The 19,648-nt window shown below is 65.7% G+C and overlaps 6 protein-coding genes across 6 annotated transcripts; 3 read left to right on the forward strand and 3 right to left on the reverse strand.

Annotated features, from left to right (window-relative positions):
• Positions 1 to 146: 146 nt before the first annotated feature.
• On the reverse strand, positions 147 to 1,852 carry AMSG_08667 (uncharacterized protein; the record flags this gene model as incomplete). The annotated part of the gene is made up of 2 exons (XM_013899638.1): positions 185 to 1,852; positions 147 to 159 (listed from the first exon to the last, which is right to left on the reverse strand). Exons 1-2 carry the CDS (start codon positions 1,798 to 1,800, stop codon positions 147 to 149), a joined length of 1,629 nt encoding a protein of 542 aa, XP_013755092.1. The 5' UTR covers positions 1,801 to 1,852.
• A 43-nt stretch (positions 1,853 to 1,895) lies between these two features.
• Positions 1,896 to 8,877, reverse strand: AMSG_12191 (uncharacterized protein; the record flags this gene model as incomplete). Its single annotated transcript, XM_013899679.1, has 2 exons — positions 1,896 to 8,319; positions 8,567 to 8,877. 2 exons carry the CDS (start codon positions 8,875 to 8,877, stop codon positions 1,896 to 1,898), a joined length of 6,735 nt encoding a protein of 2,244 aa, XP_013755133.1.
• A 153-nt stretch (positions 8,878 to 9,030) lies between these two features.
• AMSG_12192 (uncharacterized protein) lies at positions 9,031 to 11,965 on the forward strand (the record flags this gene model as incomplete). The annotated part of the gene is made up of 5 exons (XM_013899680.1): positions 9,031 to 9,096; positions 9,145 to 10,269; positions 10,409 to 10,495; positions 10,994 to 11,144; positions 11,595 to 11,965. The coding sequence occupies 5 exons, from the start codon at positions 9,031 to 9,033 to the stop codon at positions 11,963 to 11,965; spliced, it is 1,800 nt and encodes a 599-aa protein (XP_013755134.1).
• Positions 11,966 to 12,207: 242 nt separating this feature from the next.
• On the forward strand, positions 12,208 to 15,060 carry AMSG_08672 (uncharacterized protein; the record flags this gene model as incomplete). Its single annotated transcript, XM_013899639.1, has 1 exon — positions 12,208 to 15,060. One exon carries the CDS (start codon positions 12,208 to 12,210, stop codon positions 15,058 to 15,060), a length of 2,853 nt encoding a protein of 950 aa, XP_013755093.1.
• Positions 15,061 to 15,070: 10 nt separating this feature from the next.
• On the reverse strand, positions 15,071 to 17,635 carry AMSG_08673 (uncharacterized protein). The gene is made up of 2 exons (XM_013899640.1): positions 17,386 to 17,635; positions 15,071 to 17,050 (listed from the first exon to the last, which is right to left on the reverse strand). Exons 1-2 carry the CDS (start codon positions 17,576 to 17,578, stop codon positions 15,087 to 15,089), a joined length of 2,157 nt encoding a protein of 718 aa, XP_013755094.1. The 5' UTR covers positions 17,579 to 17,635; the 3' UTR covers positions 15,071 to 15,086.
• A 163-nt stretch (positions 17,636 to 17,798) lies between these two features.
• Positions 17,799 to 19,645, forward strand: AMSG_08674 (uncharacterized protein). Its single transcript, XM_013899641.1, has 3 exons — positions 17,799 to 18,516; positions 18,546 to 18,847; positions 18,885 to 19,645. Exons 1-3 carry the CDS (start codon positions 17,847 to 17,849, stop codon positions 19,608 to 19,610), a joined length of 1,698 nt encoding a protein of 565 aa, XP_013755095.1. The 5' UTR covers positions 17,799 to 17,846; the 3' UTR covers positions 19,611 to 19,645.
• The last annotated feature ends 3 nt before the right edge of the window (positions 19,646 to 19,648 follow it).

Below are 19,648 nucleotides of genomic sequence, written 5' to 3' on the forward strand. Positions count from 1 at the left end.
CCATCCGCCAGGAGGTCTCGCTTGTTGCGCTCGCAACGAGCGCCATCAGAGGTAGCGCAGCGCACGCGTGAGGTAAACCGCCATCTTGTTGTCGCTCACCACCACGAGCGGATCGGCCAGAAACGCGGCCAGCGGCACAAAGGTGGTCAAGCATGCCCGCTCTCCGGCGCCACTCGCCATGTACGCACTCGACTCGCGCGTGAGGAGCAGGATGCTGCCTGTCATGTCGTACTCTTGCACCTGCGCGTCAAACACCCCAAACACCTGCAGCTCGCGCTCCTCCGTGCTTGATGCCAACTTGCTCAGCACCGACCGCATCATGCTCCCCTCCACAAGGAGCCGCGGCACGGCGTCGCACTCGTTAACGACCGAGACGTGGCGCTTGAGACACGACTTGGTCTCATCCGCGCCTATCCGCCGCATCACGGCAGGTGCACCAAACGAGGCAGAGACTAGCTTGACGTGGTGTGCCAAATGCAGATCGTACAAGCGCGCCTCTAGCACGAGCGCCACAATCTGCGCCACACCGCCGGCAATCCCATGGCCCGTCACAAACAGGGTCACCGGCTCTTCGCCCTCCTCATCCAGCAAGTTGGCCCTCTCCAGCTCGCTGCGGAGGAGCGGCACCATGCCGCACACCATCTCGTGCAACGCTGCTTGCACCAAATACTCGGCGTCCGACCCGGGTGGCCGGATGGTGGCTGTCGCCGAGTTGAGCATGGCCAGGCCGGTAGTCAACTCGTTTGTAAGCACAAATGCAAGTACAACCACCTTGCCGTTGCCGTCGTCACCGCGCTCGCGGTGCAGGAGCAGGAAGCCGGGCGAGCGGCCGTCCATCGTCACGTGCGCCGCGTCGAGCACGTATCGCATCTCGGGGAGCGCCAAGCCCACATCGTCACCAAGCGTCTCATGTTGCAGCCGCGTCGCGCGCGCCGCTGCCACCAGCTGGCGAAACGCAAACGCGTCCACGCTCGCTCCTCCCGCAAACGACGCCACGTTTTCCTCCACCATTGCAAGAATCGCCGCCCCGTCCTTGATTAACCACGGCGGGACATAGCAGGAGAGCGCCGCGTACGCCGCAGGCAGCGACAAATCGCACCCAAACGTTCCGCTCGCGTCACACGCCGCAGCCGCAAGCGTGAGCAGCCGCTGCATCCCTGTCTTCACCGCGTCCGAAAACGAATCCAGATCGAGGCGAGGCTTCAAAGCGCGGCCATGCTGCTCAGCATTCATGCTTGCCGACACCCATCCGTTCAGCTGGGCTGCAAACTCGTCGAGTGCGTCCACGGCGAGCATCACGACGTCGCTCATCGTCTCCTCCAACACCGAGCAGAGTGCTTCAGTAGCTTCCACGCCACGCTTGACTGAGCTCCAAAACACTGTAAACTCGGCCGTGCTCGCAATGAGCTTGTCGAGCGTAAACGCAGTAGCGTCATCCTCCATGAGCGAGACAAAGAGGAGGAGCACATCCTCCGAAGCCAGCTGGGACATCACGCTCCGTAGCGACTCGTTGCGCGCAGCCACATCATCCAGCCCACTGGCCAGTGCGAGCCCGAGTACCGACCACCGGAGCGCATGCGTCCGCCACTCGCCAAGCTCGCGCCGCACAAAGCTGGCATTGACCAGCAGCGGAACATGCCGCTGCACGCCAGCCTGCCACAGCTCCACACCCTGCACCGCAATACGCCGCACGCCGTCAAGCGCGCCGATAAAGCCCGACACCGGATGCACAGCAGCAAGCGTCGACTGCGCCGTCTGAATCACAAGCTCGCGCGCCTCGTCCTCGTTCAGCCGCGTCATCCGCTCCGTGTCCCAAATAAGCGAAAACCACGACGCCACCGCACGGCCCAGCCCAAACGCCCCCACCACTACCGCCGAGAGCGCTTCCAGCGCGTTCAAAACGAGTCCGTCCCGCTCTCCAGCTCGTGCTCGAGCGTCAGCCCGGATCTGAGTAGCGAGTCGATCATCTTCGCCTTGGCCGCGCCCACGGGCGGCAAGTCGCGGAACCGCGGGTTTGCCACGAGCTCGTCCACGCACCCGTTGAGGGACTCGATACACGTCGACACGGTGGCCACAAACGCCTTGGCCGGCGCCAGCACTCGCTCGGCATCCTCACGCATCTGCGATGCCATGAGCCCGGTGTGCCTATCCAGCGCCTCTTCAGTCGTGCGGCGCACTGCCTTTGCCTTGCGCCTCCCGTTCTTGCCAGCAGGCACCCGGGCGTAGTTGACGCTCGCCACGTTGCACCCGTACTCCACCACGTGATCACTCACGTTGGACAGCATATCTGTCATGACCGCCACCACCTTGGTGTACGCAACAAGCCACGAGCCGATCATGTGTCGTTCACCCATGCCCATAACCAGGTCGCTCGAGAGCGACGCCTGCACCGTCGACGAGACCGAGACGCCCAGCATCGCGTCCACCGTATCGGCGCGCCCGCGCCCCGCTCCCACAGTCGCGTTTCGCTGCATCTGCTGTGCCTCCACCGAACGGGCATCAACCCACGTCCGTGTCCCGAAATCGGCCCCGTGTCGCCGCGCCTCCTCTTCCGCAAGTGCACCCGACGCCAGGTGCTTTCCCACGTCGGAAGACAACAGCGATTCGCTCCCGCTCAGTGACTTGACAACCGCCACATTGGTCTCGAGGCGTGACGTGAGCTTGGGCGCGTGCGTCTCCACATTGCTTGCCGAGAGAAGCCGCCCCATGCTCCGCTCGTCGCGGAGAACCTGTCCGACGAGAAAGTCGATCACGTTGAGCGCGCTGCTCGCCGCGCTCACGGCGGCATGGCAGACATCTGGCGTGACACTATTTTTCGACACCTTGCGCGCCGTTGCAAGCGCGCCTGCCTTCTTGTCGAGTGAAAGCCTGTGCACGTTGTGCGCGTCAAGCACCCGCAACGTCTGCAAGAGCTCGGAAAGGTGCGCTGTCACCCGCCCCACCAGCGGCTCCAAGTCGAGCGACGTCACCATCGCCTCGGCGAGGCACCACGCCTCGCCCGCCGCGCGCTCCACAATCTCCCCACCCACCCGACACACCTCGGGCTCGGCAAGCGCGTCGTACTTGCTCGCCTCAAACGCGCGCTCGAGCAGCGAGACGTGCGGGAGCGATCGCGCAAACTGCCACAAGCCCGACTCTCCGCGCTCACCAAAGAACGTGCCCCGCAACGCCTCATGCTTGTCCCTCAATCCAGCGGGCAGCGTGGTGTCCTCCACCACAAATCGCACAAACCTCAGGCACGCCCAAAAGCACACCAGATCGCCGAGACGAGCCATTGCCCGCGTCGATGAGACCACAAACACCACGTACTCCCACGCCGCATCAAGGAGCGGCTTGCCGAACGACTGCAGCGCGGCAAACATTCGCACAAGCACAGCTTCGCGCGCATCCGCGCTCAGCAGCTCATCCTCGTCCTCGTCGAGAGCGACCGGAGTCTGCGGCCGTGATGGCCCACCGCCCTCGCCGCCATTGCTCCGCGACTTGACTGCCGTCTCGGTGTCCTCGTCCGAAAATGAGTACGCCTCCTCGTCCACGTCGATGAACGACTTGTTGGCAAGTGACGCCCGTTCGTTCTTCTTCAGCTGAGTGTAGCAAGCAAGAGGCCACCCATGCGCGACGGCGTTGCCTTCCTGCGCGGCGCGCAGCGCGCCGAGCGTGTCCTCCTTCTCTGCGTCGTCAAGATCGCCATACAGGTTGATGACTCCCACCACAGCAACGAGGACGGGAAGGAGTACGCGCGCATGCGGACGCTCGGCCACGTGGAAGAGTGTGAAACCAGCCCAACCCACCCACGTCCAAAACATCTCCTGCCGCGGGTCGAGCCCGCTCGGCCGGAGATGCTTGGCTACCACCTCGACACGCGCCCGCTGCACACGCGCGCCATGATCAGCCGACGAGAAAAGGTTAGCGCGGAGCGACGGGACACCGGAAAGCGGCAGCACCACGTCATACGCGAACCGGAGGACCGCGCTTGCCGCGCTCGCCTTGACGCACGCGGCCTTAAACAGTGTGTCGACGTGCGAGCGCGCGAGGAGGTAGTCGCCGGCCTCACGCGACGCGTGCACTGTCGCCACAACAAACTCGGGGCGCGCTGCGCCAATCGTGGGGAGGAGCACAGCCTCGAGCGTGAGCTGGTGCACGAGCGACGACGGCAAGTGCTCGGCCGGCGACGACGACGCGGCCCACGTTCCTTCGCGCGCCGCCAGCGTCTCAGACGCCATGGTGAACGCCCGCTCAAAGAGCGACAGCGCCGTTCTGGGCCCCTTCAGCACCAACTCTTCTGTCTTGCCCATTTCGTCCTCCAGCGTTACCGTAACGCACCCGCCATCACGGGCGATGGCAAACTCGGTCACTAGCGGCGGCGTGCGGCCCTCGGGTGCGATAGCGGCAACGAAGAGCGGCTCCGACCTGGACGCCAACAAGAGCGCAAACCACGCGGTGAGCCGCCACGACGCACTCGGCGGGTTTGGAGGCGCAAGCGCCATCACCACCACAGCATGCACCTCCTTCGTCGACGTCCGCTTGAACCGCCGCATCTCAAGCGTCAGCTGCCCCGAGTAGAGGACAAGCGGCGAGCCGTGTCCATCGAGCCACTCGAAATCCGCGTTGATGCCCGAAAGGTGCAGCGAAGCCGCAACGCATGGCGTCACAGACGCCGCAACGTATGCGGACGCGCCGGCCAACGTCGGCCGTGCCATGTTGCTCAGCACGTTCCCGTCAAGGACGTTGCGCAGATGGAGAAGGCGATGGAGCACCTGGCCTGCGACCGCGAAGAGGCCGTGAAACTCGAGCCGGGCCGAGAGCGAGTCAAGGACGACCACCAAGCGGACGATGTCGTCAAATGTCACGTTTGACGCCTCAAACGCCTCAGGGGACGCCAGCGCACCCTCCAGTACACTCTCCAGTGCCGACGAGAACGAGACGGCGCGCGTCCGCGACGAAAACGCCGCCCACAGCGGCTCCGAGCCAAACTCGGCCACAAAGTGCAGCAGGGCCGTGATCACGGCGTTGCTCGCGCGCGTCGACTTGGATTCCCAGCTGGCAAGCCCGCTGATCCATGAGTCGAGGAGCGCCGCAAAGACGGGCTCGCCCACATCGCGCGCGTTGACCAGTCGCTGCACATCGCGCGGGAACGACGGAAACACAAGATCAAAGCCGAGGTCGGCCAGCTGCGGGCGTGCTCCATGGACGTCGAGCGACAGCGGGTCACGCGCCGCCGCTGCCGCCGACGCCGGGAGAACGCTGGCTGCGACTGGCGCCACCAGCCCGTCGACGGCATAGAGCGGCGAGTCTAGCACAGCGTCCATCCCGTGCGTTGTCAGTGAGATACCTGCCCGCGTGGCGAGGCCGCCGTCCATTCCGGCGAGCGACGCCAGCGCACCTGTGGCAGGGTGCGACGGCGGCTGATGAGGAAGCTCTACCCGCAGGTGCAGCACGTCCTTCGTCTCGTGCGCCGCCACCACGAGCGTGACCACCGGCACAAGCTCGGAAAGCGGCGACGACGACGACGCGACAAAGCCCGCGTCCATGCCAAGAATGGCAAACGGCGCGTCCAGCACGTTGTTCGATGACTCGATGAGCGACGGCGCAAGCTCGAGGCGCGCCGCCCACCACAGATCCAGGTACGGCGAGTAGATCCAGAGCAGCCGCCACGGCTGGCTGCGAAACCATGCGGCCGTCACGTCGCGCGCCTTTGTGTCCTGCCACCCAAACGTCGTGTCAGACGCCACAGACGGCTGCGCGGCGTACGTCGCTGGCGACACACCGCCCGACGCGAGAACGAGGAGCGACGCTGTAGGCATCGACGGGTGCCGCGCAAAAGCAAGGCTCGGAGCCGCCATCGGCGGTGGGCGCACAACCGAAGTGTCGTCATGATCGAGAACAAGTCGCCACGACCCGAGCTGGCCCTCGCTGCTCCCCACGTCGAGCGTCCAGAGGCTCCCCACAGGTACACGCTCGCGCCGCGACCGTATCCAGTGGCCGCCGTAAACAAACACGAGGTCGAGCGATGGAACGTACAGCTGCGCCGAACCGACAGCGGCACCTACACACGCATCGGGCGATGCTGCCACGAGGACGGCTTCATCGTACGGATCCACGCCCCACCCCGGCGCCGCAAAGCCGAGATGCGGATACGCTCGCTCGCGTTGCGACTCGCTGTTGTCGTCGGCTCCGGGCACGCGCGCCGCCACGCGCGCCTCGGACCGCAGCACAGCGTCGGGCGTGTGCGCTTCGTCGGCGCCGATTGCGCGGAGAACGCCGAAAGAGTACGAGTTGGAGAGCGCAAGGGTAAGCAGCCACTCTCCAGACACCCCATTGCCGCCGTGACCCGCAATGTTTGCCTCCTTGCGCACCGGCGGCGCCGTAATGGTCACCGCAAACAGCTCGGCACCCGCGCTCACCATCAGCAGCGACCGGTGTGCGAGGAAGGTAGCCACCAGCGGCGGCGCCAGCCCTCGCGGAAGGCTCAACGACGGCCCCTTGAGCTCATTGACGATCGCGTGCACTGCAAACCCCGTCCCCGTCTCAACGCGTTGCGCAATGTTGACCGGCATCAGCGAGCCGTTCTTCTGCACCTGTGGTACCTGAAGCACCAGAAACTCCAGGCGCAGCACGCGCTTTCGGCGCACGTCGCCGTTAGACCGCGACTTGACGAGGCTCACCACAAACACACCACCAAGCTCTAGTGCGGGCGCAAACGCGAGCACGCTGTGAGATGTGAGCGCCCGGGCGCCATCATTGGCGAGCTTCAGCTCGATGGCCACCGCCTTGTTGTGCGAGCAGACAGCGAGCCCGTTCGACGTCACAAAGAGCGCCCACGTTCCGGCATCATCACTGTGCACCGCGCCGAGCAGCAATGCACTGGGTATCACAGCCGACGCGTGCACGTCCCAAGGCGCCGCGCGGAGGTGCAGCGATGGGTTGCGCTCGTTGGGCGCGGCGAGCGCCATGCCCCTGCAAAGCGTCGCCGGCGTGGTCGAGCTCGCACCGCCCCAAACCGCCCTGGACCTGCGCCGGAACAGCGACGGCCCGGCGTCAACCTCGTGCGCGTACGAGACGTAGAGGATGTGAAGCAACCACGGCGCTGACACGAGGACGTCGGCAATTCTTACCACATTTGACTCAACCGTGCCCGCAAGCATCTTGATGAAAGCCTCCTCGAGCTCGGCGCGCACAATCTCGTCACGCAGCGCCGAGACAAGCGTGAGCCGCGGCGGATCATCCACCGCGGCATCGTGGGTGTGGATGCTGTTCACAAAGGCCCCGAGTCGACGCTTCCGTTGCCGCAGCGAGCCGGCGAGCATGAGCAGCGCATCTTCAATCCCCGCCTGGGGCAGCTCAGGATACACCAGGTCGTCGACCACGCCGATGCCATGCGTCGCCACGCGGAGCGAGTAGCCGACACCATGGCGTGCCGGCTCGAGCTGCGCATCAAAATCCACCACGGGCCGCCCAAACACCTTGCCTGTCCCAAGCATGTCACCTAGTACCTCGGTATGTCGCACCGCATGCTCATGGAACGCGCTCCCGCCCCACGCCAGCGCCCGCGCAGCCACAGCCCCGCCCGTGTACGACCGGCTGCCACCGGCCACTGAAGCCCGGCCCACAGTCGGCCGCTCGGCAAGCGACGGGCGAAACTTCAGCGCCGCGACGAGACCGACAAGCCAGCGAAAGGCCGACGGGGCGTGCCAGGGTACGAGGATGAGGGTGTGCCGATGCGGGCCGAGTGGGCTGCTGCTCGAAAACTCGAGGCCGATGGCGCGCGAGGTGGGGAAAGGGCCCAGCTCGGCAGCGATCTTGCGGGCCTCTTCGGGCGCAAGCTCCTCCATCTGGGAGAAGGAGTACGGCGCAATGAGCTTAGTTGCTGCGGCCAGCGGGAATGCGAGGAGCACCGAAGCCGCCACTTCGTCATTCGTCTTGATGAGGACGACGAGCTTGTGGCGCTCGGTGTTGGCGGCGCGAAGGGCCACGAACGCCGTGTTGAGCGTCCACTGCCCAGCCCCACCAATGAGTACGCTCATCTCATCGCCCACCACCAGGCTGTCGTAAAACGACGCTCGATGCTCCTCGGCTAGCCCCGTGAGCAGCTCGCCCATGACACTCGCCACTTTGATAGCCACACCCTCACCCACCGCCGGCTGCACCACCGACGCGCTTCGCACCCGCGATAGTGCCCGCATCCGTGCCGACTGTACATCGCCTGTGTCGCTCGCACTGCCATCGCTGCCCACAACTCGCATCGTCTGCTCCACCAACCGCACAGACCCGAGGGCCTCGCCGCCGCCCGCATCGTCGAAGCCCGATCCAGAGTCCGAGCCGCTCCTGCCCTCACGCGACCTCCTCGCGCCTGCTCTCGAGCTTGACGACGCCTGCCGACGCTTGTCTTTTTGCCCATGGCTGCTCTGGTCTGTTGACGAGTGGTGGCGCCGGCTGCAAACAGGGAGGCAGCGCGGCGAAAAGGTGGTGGTTGCTCAAAAACGTCTCAAACCAGAGAGCAAGTGACAGGTGACGTTTTGAGATAGTTTGTTCGTTGGGGGATGAGGAGGGGGATGGTGCACGTGGCTACGACGACGACGAGGCCTTGTTGAGCTCGCGGCGGATGGTGTTGATGGTGCCACGGATGGCTGCGACCTCGTCGAGGTTCTTTTTGTCGGTGGCGGTAAAGGGCGGCGCGGAGGCAAATAGCGCCTCGAGTCTTTTCGCGAGGTCCTCGATGTGCGTCTCGCAGGTGGCGATCTTGTCGGCGTACGTGCGGTTGAGCTCGACGGCAGCCGAGAGACCAGTCGCCAGCTGCTCCACACGCGCCGTGATGGCCTCACGCTCTGTCTTTGACTCGGACATGTGCCGGTTGACATCATCCTGCCATGATGCCGCCATTCGATTGAGCAAGCCCTCTGAGCGAGAGAGCGAGCGAGCGAGCGAGAGAGAGAGAGAGAGAGCAATTGCGCAGCGTTCCGCGACTTTTTCGCCTGGACGATAGAGCAGCCAGCTGTGTGGCGATGACGGCCTAAACTCAGCTCGACGTACGGAATGGACGCCACAGAAGAAGTTGACCCGCAAGAGGTGGAGCTCGATACTCTGGGAGAGGAGAGGGACGTGGGAGGGGAAGCGGGAAACGACGCGGCGCCTGCCCGCTACCGGCAGCGCAATGTGCGGCCGCTCGCCATTGCCTTCATGACGCCAGAGCAGCGCGCAGCTCTGACGGCGAGCGAGCGCAAGGAGGTGATGCGGGAGACGCCGCGGCTCTCGCTGGTGGCGCCGTCGCACGAGGCGGCAACCATGGCATCGGACGCGCTCACGCAGGCGTGGCCGCAGCGCGAGCCATACGGATCGCGGGCGACAGAGGACATTGCTGTGCGCCTTGGGGCGTTTCGCCAGGCTTTTTCCGAGTCGCTCATTCTCATGGGCCAGCTCCTCGTCATCGCCACGCTCCTCTGCGCCTACCACGCCACGGTTGCCCGCGACGAGCACCCGGCGCTAGTGTCGCGAGATGCGTTCTTTGCGCATGTGGACGCTGCGTCGTTCACCTGCGAATCCGCGACGTCGACGGAGACGTGCGATTCACTCGAGCCAAATGAGATCCTGTTCTTGGGTCGCCAGGGCATCAGAAAACGACAGCTGTGTGTGGCGTTCAACGCCACAACGTCGCCGCGCAACGAGCTGATTCGCCTGAACTCGTCGCGCAACATACTGGCCTCGGGGTTCGAGTCATACTCGATTGTCGTCGGCCTCGCTCTCTTTCTCGGCAAGAAGCTCCTCCTCACAATCCTCTCCTGGGTCTACCTCACGCTCGGCCTCGTCGCCGACGAGCGCGACTTTGCGGGCAACAACCCGCTTGCAGCCATGCGCTCTGCAGGCCGAAACACATGCTACGCACTGCACGTTCTCTTCTCACGCCTCTGGCGCCTGGCGGTGCCGATTATCATTGATGTCGTCCTCTTCACCCTCGCCTTTATCACGTACATCATCGACTCCTTTGGCAGCAGCAACTCGCTCGGCTCGCTATGCACGTTGCGCGACAACTCCACGCCCGCTGTGGTCATGTGGAGCATGCTTGCTACAGCATCATGCCTGGCCTTTGTCGCGTTTTGCGCACTCATCATCCTCAAGCCCTGGGACTTTCCCATCCTCGACACAGTCGCAATGCTCCGCATCGACGAGCCCGAGCACCTGCCCGACTATCTCACGCCCATCGCTCCAGAGTCCAACCTGAGCACCGCGTGGCGAACACTCAAGAACTTTGTGACTCCGCCCGGCATATGCACCCGCGTCACGGGCGAGTAGCTTGTAAACCAAGCATCAAGCGCGTCGGACAAGTCCTCGCTCGTTGCAGCCATGCGGCCCGTCGCCACGCCCATTTGCAGTTCAAACACTCCCACGCCGCTCCACCCGATGTGGCGGGCGACAGCTGCTCCACGGGAATGCCGATGCATGGATCGCCAAGTGCGGCGATCTCGCCCGCGACGTCTGTGTGCAGCTCGACGAGAATGTGCACGTACGCCCAGTGTTGCCGCGACTGCTACGAGTCGCTAACACTCGCGGCCGGCTGAGCGAAGCGAAGCGGCTGACACCGTACCTTGCTAAGAGCTCTGACGGCGTCGACACAGTCGGCTCCGACGGAGCGGAATCCCACCCGCTCACCCTTTCTGATGACGATGCGCGACGACGACGACGGGTGCCCGCGAGCCATCGATGGACGATCACGTACACGCGGCTGACCGTGCCAATTGGCACAATGCGCTGGCAAAGATGGTCAGCACAATATATGCGAGGAAATGTCAAGCCGTCGAGCCAGCAGAGCGAGCCACAGCTCGGCCGGCAACCGAGAGTGTTGTAGCTAGCACTGAAAGTCGTCGAGGCAGCTCGAGACCTCTTTGCGGAGCGAATTGTCGAATCGCATTCCGCCGCCACTCGTGTCGAAACGAGCCCAATGCCGTCGGGTGTTTTGGCTATTTTGGGTCGCACCCCCTTACTCCATTTAATCATGTCGAAGAAGTCGAAGAAGTCCTCCAAGTCGTCCAAGAAGACCAAGAAGTCGAAGAAGTCCTCGACCTCGTCGGCCGCCCCGGCCGCCCCGGCCTACCCTGGCTTCGGCTTCCCCGGCTACGGCTACGGCCAGCAGTTCGGCGGCTTCCCCGGCTACGGTACGCAGTATCCCCTCCCCCCTTGTGACTCTGTGCCGCCGCGTTTTTGCAACCATCGCATTTTCTCGCGCCCAGCGCCCTTCCCCCTCCCGCCCCGCCCCGCCCACTTCCACTGGCTTCCCACCAAGCTCTCTCTCCCCCCCACTGCAGCCACCATCTGCACACCTTCATCCCTCCCTTGCACCACCCTGCAGTCCCTGCACCGGCGTATGCCCGCAGACGCGCAGCTGGTCGCACAGGTCGCGGTCGCGGATGTGCAAGTTTTTTGGCTACGCGACAATGGGACGTCATCACACTGCGACCGACGGCCCAAAAAATTCAGCCGGCCGAGGTGGCGGGTGGCGGGCTGGCGATGGGCTGGGCGGCATTTTGTATGATTTCCACCTCGCACCGCAAAAATATGCTGTGGCGGAGCAGACTCACACTCCTTTCTTTGGCTGAGCATCACAGGCTTCCCGCAGCAGCAGTTCGGCGGCTTCCCGCAGCAGCAGTTCGGCTCCGGCTACGAGCAGCAGCAGCAGCAGTTCGCCTTCCCGCAGCAGCAGTTCGGCTTCCCGCAGCAGCAGTTCTTCGGCGCTGGCTTCGGTGCCCCGGCCTTCTACGGTGCCGAGGAGCAGCAGCAGCAGCAGTTCCCGACCCAGCAGTTCGGCTCGTTCGCCTACCCGCAGCAGCAGTTCGGCGGCTTCCCGCAGCAGCAGCAGTTCGGCGGCTTCCCGCAGCAGCAGCAGTTCGGCGGCTTCCCGCAGCAGTTCGGCTACGGCTACCCGCAGTTCGGCGGCTACCCGTACGGCGGCCAGGTTGCTGAGCAGCAGCAGGAGTAAGAAGCTCTCCAGCTTCTCGCCCGTGGTCTTGGTGCGGTGATTCATTGAACTCTGTGCCTACCTGTGGGCGCCATTGATGTAGCAACACATATGTGTCCCCCGTCGTTGTCCCCCATGCCCGGTATCGCCCTTCCCTGCAGCACGTGACAGACCTGACAAGTCGTAACCCCCCCCCCCCCCCCCCGCTTCCCCCCCTCCCCCTCCCCCCTCCCCCCTCCCCCCTGCCCACACCCCACCCCACCATGGCAGACGAATGGTGGAAGGACGGCGGGGCGCAGGACGCCATGGACGACCTCTTTGCCGACACCGCCGCGCCCTTTGCCGACGCCACGGCCACCGACGCCAAGGCTCCCACCACCACCGCCACCACCGCCACCAGCACCACCAGCACCACCCCCTCCACCCCCTCCACCCCCACCCCTTCCACTGCCTTTGTCAAGAACACCCAGGTCCACGCCCTCTACACCTACACTGCCAAGGCCGACGACGAACTCTCCGTCCAGAAGGGCGACCTGCTCGTCGTCCTCGACACGCCGTCTCCTGGTTGGCTCGCCATCCGTTCGCTCCTCACAGGAGAGTCGGGCCTTCTCCCGGACAACTACGTGGCCGCAACCACCGCTCACTCGCGATCCAAGGTCAAGGTGCCAGAGACGGCCAAGGCGCCGCACACAGCCAAGGCCAAGGCCGACGCAACCGAAGCTAGGACTCGCTCCATTCCGCCACGCAAGAAGCGGACCATCTCGTTTGATCCGGCGGTGGTGCCGGCGAGCTCGGTTGCTGCTCCTGACAGAGATGGCGGGGCTGGGAGTGACGGCCAAGGCGACGGCGAGCTGGTTGACGACGATCTGGTCTCGACCTCACCGCTCGGCGACCTTGATCTGGAAGCCTTTGTCAACACCATTGCCAACGCCCTCAACAAGCCGGTGGAAAAGGCGGCCAAGTGGCTGGCGACGCTGCGGAGCAACGACTACGATGAGGTGCAGGATCTGGTATACGCGCTTCAGCGTGGCTACTCACCCAGCGACCTCGGGATCTCGCGGCTGGTTGTCGACGCCATGCGCGAGTGGTTCGCCGACAACCTCGGCGAGATCTTTGCCGCCGCCCCGGGCGCCGACTCGATGGGCTCGGCCTCGGCCCGCGCCGCCACCGTCGCCGCCTTTCGTCGCCCACCCACCGCCAGGGTCGACTCGGAAGTCGCCGCCAAGGAGCGCCTCGGTTTCCCCTGCCGCCTCTGCGACTGCTCGGCTTACTTTGGCTCCAAGGTTGTGGCCCTCTGCCTGCGATGCAAGCACGATCCCGACGCCCACGCCGCACCGCCGTCGGCAGCCGGCCTCAACCTTGATGACAAGCCGCCGGCGCTCTTTCCTGGCGCCGCTCCCGACCGCGACGCCTACCACTTTGACCTCCTCGGCGACGACTACGACCGCCCGTCCAAGGCCAACCTCATGACGCTCCTGCCTGACGCTCAGCCCGACACCACATCGCCCTGGGGCGAGGAGCTTGACTCGGACGAGGACTTTGACGAGTTTGACAAGCTGTTTGGCAACGCCCAGCTCCGGCCGGGCGCCCTCGCCGTCAAGGCCAACGAGCCTGCTCTCGCCGCAAAGTCGGCACCGACAGCCCTTGCCGGCCTGCCCGAGGCCATGCGCAAGCCGGCGCTCGCCACCCGCATGGGCGTAGTCGTCTGGCTTGCCACCGAGTTCCGCACGCCCGAGGAGCGCCTCATGGCCTACTGGCGCGCCCAGGGCCACACCGTCCACGCACAGCGCAAGGCCCACGCCGCCATGGCCATTGTCCGTGCCTCAGGCCTCTCGTCCGTTGCTGTCATCATCGCCCGCCAGACCCGCGACGAGGGCCTCGCTCTCCTCCGCGACATCCGCTCCGACCGCAACTACGACGACGTCCGCATCGTTGTCCACATGCGCGGCCTTGGCGACAACCCAGAGGCGCTCGCAAAGTACACGGCCGCAGGCGTCAACGCCCTCGCCGACTCGTACGACGACGTCGACGCCCAGATCCAGGTCTTCGGCTCGGGCGGCTCTGCCCTCGACACCCCTGCCCGCGGCCCCGCGCCCAAGCCGGCTACCGACGACGCGCCCGCCGACGCGCCGCCGGCAGACCCAGACGCGCCGCCGCGTCCTACCACAGCGTCGACCGTCCTGGTTGTCGGCCACGCCGCAGGCCCCGAGTGGCGGTCCATGCTCCACGACTGGACGCCTGCCGCCATTGTCGGCGCGCCCACCCTCTCGCACTCGCGCGTCCGGCTCACCCTCCAGACCTGCTCCGACGTCTGCCTCGTCCTCTCCCACCCGGACGTCGACGAGGCTCTCGACATGGCCCACAAGGTGGTCCGCTACACCTCCAAGGCCAACTCGCTCTCGCGGTTCTTCCTCATCGCCCTCACCGCCCACTCGCACCGCGGCCACGTCGACGCCTTTGTCGCCGCAAACTGCGCCCTCGTCAACTCGCTACCGGCGCTCTCGGCTTGCGTCTCGGCCTTTCTTACTCCGTGCGCCTGGCGCGACTGCCCGCAGCCTCGCATGGCTCTCAACGGCGTGCTCTACGACTACTGCTCCCGCGAGCACTACGACGCTGCGCAGGACGCCGCCTCGTCCTCCGATTCGGACAACGAGACAGCGGCCTCCAAGCCGTCAGGCGTTTCAGACAAGCCTACCGGTGCCCGTGGCTGGTCCGCGCCTTCGGCCTCACGCTGGGCAGCAAAGGGCTCAAAGTGGGGCCGCCCGCCGCCGTCCAAGGGCGGGCTCACCGACTCGCCCGCCGCGACCGCTGCCGCAGGTGGCTCGGCCAAGGCCAAGGGTAAGGGTAAGGGCAAGGCCAAGGCCAAGGGCAAGGGCAAATCCAAGGCCAAGAGCAAGACCAAGGGCAAGACCAAGGGAAACGCGCCGCCTGGCGGCTTTCTCACCCTCGAGCAGCTCAAGAACGGTCCGCTTCCCGATGGCATGGACCACACTGCCAAGGAGGTCTACCTCTCGGACGAGGACTTTGAGGCTGCGCTCGGCTGCTCGCGCGAGGAGTTTGCCGCCATGCCAGCGTGGCGGCGCGAGCTGGCCAAGCGCAAGATCGGCCTGTTCTGACGATAAACACTGCTTTGCACACAGCTTCATTCGCGCTCCTTCGAGTCTGCGCTCGCCTCGTCGTCGGTGTAGAGCGTCGACTCACTCGAGGGCAGCGGCTCGATCTCGCGTACATCGACGTGCTGGCGGAAGCGGACCCGTTTCTGCGGTGAACGCGCAACCTTGCGGCGCTTTCGCCGCGAGACCCTGCGGCGCCGCGAGCCGCGGCTGACCGAAACCTTGCGCGGCACAAACGGATCGCGCGGCGAAACGTCGACGAGGACGACCGACGACGAGGCGAGCGGGAGCGAGCCAAAGATGAGCGCGAGCGCCCAGGCGTGCGGAAGATGGGTCCGTGCGCACGTCAACTCGTCACAGGCCTCGGCGTACTCAATCTTGACCGGCGGGAGCGCGACGAGATCGGCACCGGTCCACGTTCGCAGCGCGGTGGTGATGGTGCGGAGGACAGCGTCAACCGAGACCGACTCCGTGGCGGCCGGCAGCGCCGCCGCCAGGGCCGGCGCCATGAACCGCTGGATGGCGTCCACGTTGGCGACGAGCGGCGCCAGTGCACCGGTGGTTGCCTTGTACGGCGCAAAGAGGTCTAGCCGGCGCATGAGGACGTAGACAAAGCACGGGTTGAGTGCGAGCGCCGCCAGCCACGCATTGACAACCGACGCCATGACGAATAGCAGGTCAGCGGCGAGGGCCAGGTCGGCAGCAAGCGCCGTCTTGTCGGCCGCGGCCAGCAGCCGGTGCTTCTTGGCAAAGAGCTCAAAGAGGAGCAGAATGCGCTCAGCGGCATTCGGATGCAGGCCCGACGCCCCGAGCGCGAGGTTGAGTACAACGCCGAGCGCCAGGCTCGCCTCATACACGTCCTTGGCAGCAGCGCCAAGCAGCGAGATGAGCCGGTCGACGACAACAATGACGACTAGCGAGCCGGCCGAGAGCGAGCCGGCGAGCTGGCGCGAGGTAAACCACTCGGGCACACCGCCGGGCACCGGCGATGCAAAAAGATTCGCCACCCACGCCTTGGATGTGGACAAGAGCGCGACAACGCCCAACGCAAGATGGGCCGCCCGCTGCCGCAGCGGCGATGCCAGCGCGTGCGCCAGCGGGACCATCAGTGTCTCGATGTCGGTCCGCGCGTTGACGTAGCCGGCAAATGCAGGCGCCCGCGAGAGCAGCACATGCAGCAGCGCAATAGGAACGTCGGCCTCGGCAGGCGCCACGGCAATATGGTCTGCGATCGCGTCATAGAGCACCGGAAACGCCGCCGCAGCTTGCCCGGCCTTTGGCGCCAGACTCGGATCCTCCACGCCCGGAAAGGCATCGATGAGGTCGGCGAGACCGGCGGTGACAGCACCTGTACTTGCCGGATCGCTTGCTAGGAGCAGCATCACCACCGCAGCGCGGGTGGCGAGTGGCGCCCACGCCCGCTGCGCGTCGCTGGTTTCGAGCAACGACGAGAAAAACATGCCGAAGCCTGCGGCTGAGCTCTTCGCTGCAGCCTCGGCGTGCGTCACCGAGTCGGAGGCGTAAACAGTGAGGAGGGTGGCAAGGAGCCGGGCAAACTGGGGCGGCGTCCACGCGGCGACAAGGGCAGCATGACGGGTGCGGAGGGCGGCGAGCGGGCGGGCAACAGTCTTGGCATCGACGTAGAGCGCGTCCGAGACAAAGGCTATCAGGCAGGCGAGGAGCTCAAAGACGAGCTCGGCCATGGCCGCCGGCAGCGCAACCGGGAGCACCGGCCCGCCCATCCCGTCGAGGACGGTGACCAGCAGCTGACCCACCCTCGCCATCCATGGAACGAGCAGCTCATCGGGGACGAGGACGACATCAGCCGCCGCCGCCGCCGCCACAAACGTCCGAATCAGCAGCAGCGCGTTGGTCAGCGTCGGTAGTGGCCGCGGCCGGACGTCAACCGCCACCCGCCGCCCGACCTCATCCATTAGCTCCTGCGCATACCCCATCAGTGCCTGCATGTTGCCGGTCTTGCCGTTGTTCACCACTGATGCCATCGCCGAGCGAGTGAGTCCTACGCCCTTTTGCTGCATCACCTTTGCCGAGACCCCAGCCAACACGAGCGGCTACCACCTGAAGAAGGACAATTAGCAAGGCACGGAAGGGCCTACAACATATATGGGACCAAGGTCATGTCGGGATGTGGATGGGGTATCTGGGGCAACTGTATCCCACACGTGGTGTGCGGTGGAAGGTGGCGGTGGAAGGTGGCGTCGACGCGGTGATCATGATCAACGCCCGGCCGGGCACAAGGCATGTACGGTGGCCTGCTGCAGCGGCAGGCGAGGGGGACGGGGAGGTATGGGCATAGGGGGTACATACATATGTCGGCAGAAGCTCTTGCTAAGACGGTGGCGATGCCCTGCTCCCTCCGTATGCGTGACTCCTTCTCCATGTGGAAGGTCAGACCGTGGAGGTCGTCAAGCAGCTCACCGGCTCGACCACCTAGGGCAGTCTCACCACACACAGCATCGAGCAGGGCAATGTTGGCCTCCACAGATGTGTTGGCGCCCATTTGCCACAAAGTTTGTGCGCGGGAACGAGGGCAGAGGGGAGGAGGAGGAGGAGGAGGGAGGGGGGGGGGGGATCAGGGGGGAGGGAGAGGAGGCGGAGTACAGGGAGAAGGGTGACCGAGGGTGCGACCACGGTGACATGCCATTCGCCGCGGCAGGCAGGCAGGAGGAGGAGGTGGTGTCTGCATACCCCACTCCCCCCGTCTCTCTCTCTCTCCCCTCCCTCTCCCCCTCTGGCAGCCGCCGCATCTTTGCAAACGTTTGTGGGTCATGGCGAGCCAGGGCGCGTGCGGGGGATGCGGCAAGGCCATTTACCCCTTTGACAAGGCCCATGAGGTCAAGGGCGTCCGCCTGCACGCCGGCTGCTTTGCCTGCACTTCCTGCAAGCGCATTCTCAAGCCGACCGGGAGATACGGCATTGTTGCTGGTCGCTACTACTGCTCGCGTCATGCGCGGGAGGCCGAAGCTGCTGTTGGTGGTGGCGGTGGGGATGCTGGGGATGACACGCGCAAGCGGGCCACGTCCGAGGGCACCCCGTCGCCTGCGCGAGCGGCTGCCGCCCGCGACGCTTTAGCCCCTGTGGCGAGCGAAGCTGCAACGCCTTTGGCGAGTGGGCCGACAGGCGGCGGCAAGCGCCTGGCCGGACGTGATCGGATTGCGTCCGAGGGCACTCCGTCGCCATCACGAGTGGCTGCGGCACGGAGCGCGTTTGAGGGCGGATCCAGCGAGCCGCGGAAGTCGCGGCGGGCGACAGAGGGCGTGCCAAAGGCGTCGCGGGTAGCGGCGGCCAGGGCGGCGTTTGCTGGCGGCGATGTCGGGACTGACAAACCCAAGTCCAAGGTTAGCGCAGTCAAGGCTGCATCGGGGCGGGGGCGGCGGACCGCGTCCGAGGGCTCTCCGTCGACATCGCGCATGCAGGCTGCGCGCGCAGCGTTTGCAGGTGGCGTCCCGGCGCCACCATCTCCGAAGCGGGCGGCGCCACCGTCACCAACGCGGGCGGCGCCACCGTCACCAACGCGGGCGGCGCCACCGTCACCAACGCGGGCGGCGCCACCGTCACCAACGCGGGCGGCGCCACCGTCACCAACGCGGGCGGCGCCACCGTCACCAACGCGGGCGGCGCCACCGTCGCCAACGCGGACGGCACCACCGTCACCAACGCGGGCGGCGCCACCGTCACCAACGCGGGCGGCGCCCCCGTCACCAACGCGGGCGGCGCCACCGTCACCAACGCGGGCGGCGCCACCGTCACCAACGCAGACGGCGCCACCGTCACATCCTACCCCCCCACACGCTCCGGCTCCAGAGGTTCGCGGTCATCTTGTCACTCTTTGCCCGTCGTCCGAATACTGCCTATACGATCGTCCAATTCCGCTCGCGCCGGGATGGACCGACAACCCGTCGCGCGTCCTCTGGCTGCCGCAGTCCTCAGGCCACGCCTCGGTTGTCTGGGCCGGACCAGAGGCCCCCCGCCCCGCCAGGGTGCGAGCCCTCGCTGCTGCCCGTGCGTCCGGCACGCTTACCCCGCTGCTTGCCCACGCCGCCGATCTCGCGGCTGTGCTCGACACGCCGCTCGAGCTGCCGCCTGGCATCGATACCAACTCGCCCTCGCTAGTCAAAGCGACGCGATCACCAGGCGGTTCGTTTTCCTTTACCCGTGCGGCGCCCCTGGAGAGCCCACTGTGGACCCGCGCTGCGCTTGCTGCCGATGACGCCGTGTATGTCGCTGACGACGGTCTCTTCTCGGCCTACATCTGGAAGGCCCCACGCGCAACGCTCTCACAGGCCGAGACCATTGCACTCACCGCTGCGCTGCAGGCCGGCGAACATGCGCCATGTCTTGCTGTCGCCCGCCCCTGGGCTCTGCACGTCACCGTGCTCGATGCAGGCTCGGAGAGCTCTCCATTCAAAGCGCTGTTTGTTGATTGGCACCCAGCTGTCACCGCCCTCGTCTCGGCGCTCGCTGATCCCGACGCACACCTTGCAGTCGCCGCCATGTTTCCGCCACGTGCCACCAAGAAAGCAATCGCCTAGCCTCGCACAGGGCTCCACACACAGTACTCGCCGACGAC

The sequence above is a fragment of the Thecamonas trahens genome (assembly GCF_000142905.1).
Source record: "Thecamonas trahens ATCC 50062 unplaced genomic scaffold supercont1.43, whole genome shotgun sequence".
In the NCBI taxonomy this organism is placed as follows: domain Eukaryota; order Apusomonadida; family Apusomonadidae; genus Thecamonas; species Thecamonas trahens.